Below are 9,206 nucleotides of genomic sequence, written 5' to 3' on the forward strand. Positions count from 1 at the left end.
CATCAAGAGAAACTCAAAAAAATTTCATGAGCTAACAATTTTCTTTAAAGATCTTAATGCCCTTAACTTTGAATTTAATATCAAATATATGCCATGTTGAAACCACTCTTTCTAATATATAGAAAAATTCACTAGTAGAGGTATAATTACTCACAAGTACATTGAGAGAAATCCTTCAAATTTTATTTATTTATAAAAAAATAAAAAATAATTCTTTCTTTTTGACTACTTAATTTAAAGCATATGATTCGAAAGGTCATCTTTAGCCATATGCATGACTGATTGAAAGATATTTATTATATTTGGAGCTGCAGGAATGCAGCGCTATTCAAAAACTCAAATCAAACACCCTCCTTTAATAATGCCTATGGGGCCGCTGCGGAATTCACTCACCTCACCTGTAGCTCTACCATTTCTCAACCCCTAACAACCTCCCTCCTTCTTAACTGGAAGCCCCCTCCACAGGACGGATTTAAGCTAAACTGTGATGGCTCGTGCTTGGGAAATCCAGGAACGGGGGAATAGGGGGCGTAATTCACAACAGCAGGGGGGACTGAGTTTTGGACTTCCATAAAGCCTACTCCGCTACAACCAACAACCACATGGAACTCATGACCCTCCTCGAAGGCCTCAAACTTGCGAAACAACATAACCTTGTACCCATTGAGATTAATATAGATTCATTACAAGTCATTCATATGTTAAAACAAGGGAACTTACATTATGATCCCTTCTTGGATGCCTGCAGGTGTGTGCTGAGACATCTAAGGAGCCCAGCAATAATTCATTGCTACTGTGAGCAGAACAAGGTTGCGGATATATTAGCAAAAGAAGCAGCAAAGAAGCAAGTTTTTAGGACAATTAAAGTTTTTGCAGTTCCTCCAGTGTTTGCTCTAGCACTTGTTGTCTGGGCAGACATGCAAGGAACTCAATCAATTAGAACCATCAATTCATGTACAAACAATCATGAATCTTTCATTTTGGAGCCAAACTTGGCATCAACCGTAACTTAAACTTCCTTTAAATTTATGCATTCCTGATTACCAAAAAAAAAAAGATATTTATTATATTTATCTTTATATATTTTTGAACGATAATATGTCTAGATATTTTTTTGCATAAAACTCATGTTATTAAATGAAGGAACCTATAGTGAGGCAATAAACAATTTTTTAAAAATAAAAAAGTTTATAATTATAGTGTCTATATTGATTTAATTATATTTCAATTAACATTTTAAAAATAATTGTTACTTTGTATTAGTTTTATCAAGATTTAATAAATATAAAAAAAATTATTTATTATTAATATTTTTATTAAAATTTAAACTTGAAACATCACAACAGACTATACCTCACATTTTAAAGTCACAATAATTTTAAATCCTCACATAAATAATCCAACTTATTATTTATAATTCTACTAAAATTTAAACTTAAAATATGACAATCGATTATACCTTGCATTTCAAAATCACAACTCACAACAACTTTGAATCCTCACAAATCCAACAAAGAAATATAGGGTATAAATTTTGAGTTTAAGTTTGGTGCATCGTTGGTATCGTTTTTTTTACACCATTAGGTGACTTTTACCTATTGTAGTAGGTCATCTATTTTTATATTTTTGGCAGAGAAATAAATGACTTACTACAACAAGTAAAAGTTACATGATGGTGTAAAAAAAATTAAAAATTACACAAATACACAACTTATGTTTTCAATATTACAAAAGATCTCAATTTCTTAAATATATTGCAAAAATTTCAATATATACACCGAATACTATGTATATTCAAATATATTATGTATATTAATAAAAAAAATAGTAAAATACTTAAAAAAAAATGAGAGAAAGTGTAATTACTTTTAAAAGAATTAATATTTATGTTATTTATATATATAAAAAAAAAACTATACCAACAATCAACCAAACTTAAATTCATAAATTTTTCATGGAATGGAGGATTCAATTATATGATTGATCAAACTTTAATAAACTATTGACCCAAATATAAAAGGTTGACACGTGTGAGTGATCAGTGATCACATCCAAAAATATCCCAAAGTTAAAACATCTCCATCTGTAGAAACTCTTTGATTAGAGACAACACCTAAAGGGGGCTATTCAGTCGTACCCACGTGTCACCCTTCTTCCTTTCCAATTTCAGCCACTTGTCCTTTGCAAACTACTTTCTTTGTCCCCCTTCCTATCCCGCACACGAATTCCATGCCCCATTTTCCTTCCTTTCTTTCATTCATTTTCCATTTTGCTGTTAACTATTCTTCTTGTTTTCTTCATTTTTACAGCCACCCTTCTTGATTGTTTTTTGCTTCTACCATCCATTTGTATGACATGTTTAATTGATTTTTATGTTTATTTTGCAATTTTTTCTGACATTCTTGGTGTAAAAACTCAATCTTGGAGCAAAAATGCAGTTAAAGATAACATATTTTCATCAGGGCGTTTTTAAACTGGATATAATTGCAGAAACATGTGAAAACAGTTACGTTTGATTTTATTTTATTTGTTTCTTTGGTGTATGGTTCTACCATGGGTGATGCAGATGATCAGAGGAGGAGAAGTAGAGTGGAGATGGAGAATCTTTCATTGGATACAAGCAGATTTCCAAGGGATTTATTGCAAAGGTTTATGGGCACTTCAGAAAAATCTGAAGCTGAGGAAGCAAGAAAGGATATAAATGAAGATGAGTTGAATCTTGGATTGTCACTAGGAGGAAGATTTGGTGCGGACAAAAGCTCATTGGTGAGGTCATCTTCTATAGCTGCTTGTTTGCCAACAATTAGAGATGATGATGTAGTGGCATCATCATCACCAGCAGTGACTTATAATATTCCTAGCAGCTTGATGAGAACTTCTTCATTGCCAGTGGAAACAGAGGCAGAATGGAGGAAAAGGAAAGAATTACTGAGTTTGAGAAGGATGGAGGCTAAGAGGAGAAGATCAGAGAAAGTACAGAGGAATTTCTTAAGAGGTACTGAGAAATGTATGGAAGATGAAAAGAGAGGGACTGATCATATGAATTTGAAAGGTAGTAAATTAATGGAGAAGGAACACTTCTTGGCTACTGCAAAAAAGTTTGGTTGTAAGTTGCCAACATTGGCTGCCTTTGGGGCTGATATGGAAATGCAAGATAAAAGGAATCAAGCATCACAAGGGTTGATCGAATCCCAAGGTGGTTGTTCTTCAAGTATATCTGAATTGGAAAGTAAACCTGCACTAGGTATGGTAAAATTGTTTATGAATTTAACTTATATACGTATTGTTTTACTTGTTTATATGCTTCTTCTTTGTTACTATTGCTTAATTTTCCTACTACTTTGATGAATCAATCAATTGCTTAGATTTTAGAATCAGACAATTTGCAATTGTTTAAGAATTGGAATTTTCTTACTACAACTCCCTCTGTCCCTATTTAATAAGTGTGTCTTAATTTGCCTCGACATAAGTAAAGTTTAAGAAAGTAAAAAGGAGAAATCTTTTAATCTCGTGGTCTTGAAATTAAAGATGTATGTAGTCTTTTAAAACTTGTCTTAACTTACGAAATATATAGAGAGAGACATTTTTGATAACAGTCTAAAAAGAAAAAAAGTAACATACTTAAATCAAGAGAGGGGAAGTAGCACATTTTATTTTTTTACTTTGGCATTGAACTCTTGATCCTTCTTTGAGTAGGCTATTTTTGGCTTAGTAGGGGTGTTGTCACGTTTTACATTACTGTAGTGGAACAGAGTCTAATGCTTCTTTTTGAATCTTGCTGTCAAAGATCCTCCAAATCTTTTGTCTTTTGCTTTTATCTACACCCACATGCATGTGTTCTTCCTAATTGCTATTTTCCATGTTCTTTATCCCAGAGTTGTTGCTATTTGCACTTCCTTCTACTGGTGACGCATTAAGAGTTTTCTTTTGTGTCAAGTATTTAGAGGTACTTGTTGGAGTCCCACATCGGTGGGCTAAAGGGTCCTTGGTCTCCTTATATGGTCTTGGGCAATCCTCCCCTCATGAGCTAGCTTTTGAGGTTGAGTTAGACCCAAATCCATTTCTTTATCAGTACTTAGTCTGACATAAAACTGAATTTTAGAAACTACGACTTAAAGAAAATTATATCATATCTGACATAAAACTGAATTTTAGAAACTACGACTTAAAGAAAATTATATCATATCTGACATACTGTTAAAATGCTTAAGATAAACCAGTTGATGTGTTTGATAAACCAACTAGGTTCAAATGATATACTCTTTTCTTTTAATTCTCATGGTTGATTGATGTAAACATAGCAGGTGAAATGTTTTTATAAATTGCTTTATTCCTCAGAGAGAGACTCTGACATTGTTGATTTCTAATTTGGAAATGTTGATTAGAAAATATTTCCTGCGTTGTAGTTTATGTGAAACTCTTTATTAGTTTGGGACATTCTAGAATATGTGACACCACTCCACCTGTGATATTAATCTGTGTAACTTTTAGAAAACATCACAGGCAGTCAATATTCTTATCTCCTAGGTTCTTTAGATGACGGTAAAAAATAGGAGGCAATCTTTTATTGGTGTGACAAATGAAAACATATGACGCAATAAGCAACGTAGGTTGGTTGGTAGAGAGTTAATTTGCAGGTAACTCACCATTAATTAACCTTTCTGTATGGTAAAATCTCTCTTCTTTCTCCTGAAGTCTGACTCTGCATGGTTACTGAGGTCTATTTAGTTCTTCAATCAAATCTGAGGAGTTGTTGATTTTGTGATATCAAACATTACCTGTTTGCATAAGCATCAGTATACAAAGCTACAATAAAGGAAGTTATTGAGCAATAAAATTTTTCTTTTGCTTTTTCTTTCTTTTCTCTCGTTAATTTGATCTTCTCGCTTTATGATGAAGGATAAGATTCTCATGCTGGGGCTAATGTTCAAAAATCTTTTGTAATAAAATTTGACAAGCGTTTATATAAGAAAATAAACCAGATTTTGTGGATTATCCCAATCATATCAGATGCCTTTGGTTCTCTTTGGATTATTACTTTTTGGTCTCTATGCACTTACCGTTCCCCTAATATTGTAACTGCTGATGACTTCTAATTGATTATCATTTTGATTTAATACGTTTCTGCATGGAATTTTTGTTATTTCCATTTTGGCCATAACACGAATTGGAAACCTTTGTGTTTACATTTGTCAAATGATAGATCTTCCAAGCAGACCTCTAGAGAAGGTGTTCGACATACATGCTAATTGTGGAATGACCTGATTCAGAAGTTAAGTACTCATCGTACGGGGTAAAAGCTCATATGAAAATGCTAGAAAAGATAAGAGTTTTCTGATATTCTTTTTTATCATGCAAAACAAGATGATAGACCTAAATAAAAATTGAAGTTGTCCACTGCTTGCATTGATGGAAAACCTTCATAAGTTGAAACAGGTGCACAATGTCGATAGAACTTCAGTCATCTAGCATTTTCTTAATAGAGCTTTTTCTGACTAAAAGTTTAATGCACGGTACGTGTTAATATTTTGCATGATGAGTGCCAAGACCATCACTATCGCTATCATTAGGTTTCTTATTGTACTTGTTACCTAAATCTTTTGAACCATTTACGCATTAAACAGTAATAATGTTATTATGGATGAGGCTATTTATTTTGTTATGGAAATTACTACGAAATGTTTTCTTCTGGTTTTGGCTTTGTAAAAAGAAAAGCATTGAACAAATCATCTAAAACTTGGTCTAGATATATATTTCTCTTTTGCCACGTACCGAACCTGAATGTGCAGCTTGCTACAAAGTGGGAAAATGTCTGAAAAGCGCTCTTATCATATATATATATATATATATATATATTAGGTACGTTTAGTTTTACTTAAAATTTTATTCGCCTAAAAATGGTTGGAAAGCTCTATAATTCTTTCTTGATCATTACTAGATTTTGGATGATAAGAATCATAGGAACTTGTTTATGATGTGTTTCATCTGATGGGAAAAAAATGCTGAAGTGCTTTATCGATCTAAATTTGTAAACAGATTTTGGATCAGAATACTATTTAATCCCTGATTTCCATGTAAAAGTGTACAGTATCCTTCATTTGTTTATTTCCATATCAAGTACTCAATTTCCTGAAAAATTCTATGCAAGAAGGAGAGGATCAAATATTCTTCTGCTCAGCTAGTTGCTCATCTTATGGCTATGGAAGCACTCAATACCTATTCCTTTCTCTGGAACATATAATGATCTTGTAGTTGCTGATTAACAAAAAATCCATAAATTATTGTTTTTTATCATAAGGTTCATGATCGTAATGTTAACTGATAAAATATATTAAAAATCGTGGGATCGCAAAATATTTTGTTTCAGGTTCAGTAGTGCAAATTACACCACTTTCTAAAGTGCAAAATAATCTTGATCATGAATTCTTCGATCTAGTTCCACACGCTCATTTGGCATGAACTGCTGCTCTATATCACCTCTTTTTTTTTGTTTGTTTCTTTGTTATCTCTCTTTTTGTCTCTTAAGTATATTTACTGCTTCACCACTACATCGTGCTATTTCAGAGAAAGAAAAATCAATTTTCTTGTACATATGTCTTAGAGAATTAGAGAATTTAAAATGTAGTCTGATTTGGGTTATTTCTTGTACATGTGTTAGCTGTTGCTACTCTTTTAGAAAGAATAAATCAATCGATGGGACGTGCGGAGGGGCTTAGCTGATAGCAATAGTATGAGTCTTTACATTTATGGTTGACCGTAAAGTGATAGAAGACGGTCGTTGTCAATATCCCAATTTTCGTTGAGGTCGAATCCACAAAGAGTCTAATTAGAATTCTAGTCTTACACCTAAGGATAAATAAAGTAAAAAAGCATGATTTAAAATGGAGAGGGGGTTTGGTTTTGAGAGAATGTTTGTCACTAGTAACTCAATTCCACGAACTACGCAACAATTGTAATTAAACTTTGGTATAGAAAGAATCTTGAGATTATTTCTACCTAAGGACAAATTAGGTGTGAGTATATGAAGATTTGATGCACATTCTAGTAAATAAATAAACTTGGGATATTTATGGATTGTTTGCCTAAAAGGATAATTGAGTGAAACTTCTGATAGAACCAAGTGGTCTATGGGTGAAATAAGAGATTATAATCTTAGAAATATTTTGTAAGATTGTTTTATGATTATAATTGTTAATTAATTTTGAGCAATATTTTATACTAAAAGACTAATTAATTTTGAGAAATATTTTATACTTAGATTGTTTTATCCTCTATTACATTATAATTGTTAATTAATTTTGAGAAATATTTCATACTAAAAGACTGGAATATCAAGTTATGAGCTTATTACACAGATAATCGTGGGAGATTCTACTATATAGTAACACCTTGAGACTACCTCTGGACATCACACGGTGCTTAGGACCACAAGTGATTTCAAGTTAATCCTTGTACTGACATAACTCGTGAGCAACTGAATAAGATACATAAATCTTGAAGAAATGAGCGGAAGAAAAGTCTTTAGTTGAACATCTTCAAAATAAAACTATTAAAATGATTATAACTTTGGGTATACAGCACAAAACTGAAATCAAATATATCAACTCTACTAACTGTCTGTGACTGACATCTATGAAGCCTCTACTGTACTGACTATAGATAGCCGGGACATGACCCCCGGCTATCTCTAATCAATACGACTGATAAAAATAGGTGTCATTTAAACACAGAATTTCTTATTTAAATGCATATTTCCGTTCCGTTTAATGTCGCTTTCTTTTCGTCCTGAAAAAAGAAAATGATCGAAGCAGAGAAAACAGAAAAATTTTCTATTTCCAAAGTTTCCTGTGAAGTTCTTGTGTAGAACCTTCTGAAAATATGTGTCGGAACAACCTACTATAACAGGTACCATTATAGACTGCGGCTCATATGGTATAATTTGTGTTTATGACATGTGTACTGATGAAATACATATGATGATCCTGTGAATTGTTTTTTTCTTTTTTTTTTTTTGTTATTCTTCAATAATGTATTAGCAAAAAGTTTGGAAGTGCATACGTGCCATTTTCGCCTGATATGCTTTTAACATTTTCCTTCCATCTTTGCTTTCTCTTCTTTCTTCCAATACATTGACAAATAAAATATTTCTTGCAGGAACGGCTGAAGCGAGCTCTCCCAGTATCCAATCATTAAAGAGAGATTTTGGAAGCAGAACACCAGGAGAGCGGAAAATTAGTCCATCTAACATGGTCGATAAATCAAAAAGTCAAGTGCAGGAAATTAGGACAAACGTGTTGGGGGATATGCCATGTGTTTTCACAAAAGGAGATGGTCCTAATGGGAGGAGAATAGACGGTATATTATATAAGTATGGTAAGGGGGAAGAGATTAGAATTATGTGCGTTTGTCATGCAAATTTTTTGTCACCTGCTGAGTTTGTGAACCATGCTGGAGGCAGTGACGTTGCTCACCCTCTCAAGCATATAGTTACAAAACCCAATTCTTCTCCCTTTCTATGAGCGCATGGTAATATAGCCTCTTTTGCGTAATGTTGGAGGAGAGCATCATACAATACACCATGCAAATGAGTAACTGAGACCTTTTTCCAAACTTCACAATTACTAGGAGCACTATGGACATTGATCATGTATTTGATACCTGCATCACGTGCGGTAAAATGAAGATAAGAGATTTCACGTTCTAGGTGTAAAATTAAGTTGCCTGAGGAGTTATGTTGCTAGGACTCTTTCGAAAATGTCACTAGATTCATGTAAGACTTTTGAATGTTGCTGGAGGATTTGATGTGAGAGATAATATTTTTGGAAAGCTGCAACAACACAGTGATAACGCTCACTTATATCATGTAAAGTGGTAGAGGATGGTTGTTGTCAATATCCCAATTTTCGTTGAAGTCGAATCTACAAAGAGTGAAATTAGAATCCTAGTCTTATGGGTCTTGACACTTACTAATAAAACATCGCAAGGGCAAATAAAGTAAAAAAGCATGATTTAAAATGGGGGAGGGGATTTGGTTTTGAGAGAATGTTTATCACTAGTAATTCAATTCCACGAACTACGCAACAATTGTAATTTAACTTTGGTATTGAGAAAATTTTGGGGTTGTGTCTGCCTAAGGGCAAATTAGGTATAAATATATGAAGATCTGATGCACATGCTAGTAAATAAACAAACTTAAGATATTTATG

The 9,206-nt window shown here is 32.9% G+C and overlaps 1 protein-coding gene across 2 annotated transcripts; it reads left to right on the top strand.

The window, feature by feature from the left end:
* The first annotated feature begins 2,105 nt into the window (after positions 1–2,105).
* LOC107862518 (ninja-family protein AFP1) lies at positions 2,106–8,975 on the top strand. Of its 2 annotated transcripts, none has more exons than XM_047409777.1 (2): positions 2,106–3,244; positions 5,204–5,668. In XM_047409777.1, the coding sequence occupies exons 1-2, from the start codon at positions 2,554–2,556 to the stop codon at positions 5,263–5,265; spliced, it is 753 nt and encodes a 250-aa protein (XP_047265733.1). In that variant the 5' UTR covers positions 2,106–2,553; the 3' UTR covers positions 5,266–5,668. The 2 variants fall into 2 exon arrangements, with proteins under 2 accessions (XP_047265733.1, XP_016563607.2); XM_016708121.2 differs by lacking the exon at positions 5,204–5,668 and adding an exon at positions 8,155–8,975 and having other exon boundaries at positions 2,107–3,244.
* Positions 8,976–9,206: the final 231 nt, after the last annotated feature.

Source organism: Capsicum annuum, chromosome 3 (genome assembly GCF_002878395.1).
Source record: "Capsicum annuum cultivar UCD-10X-F1 chromosome 3, UCD10Xv1.1, whole genome shotgun sequence".
Taxonomy (NCBI): Eukaryota; Viridiplantae; Streptophyta; class Magnoliopsida; order Solanales; family Solanaceae; genus Capsicum; species Capsicum annuum.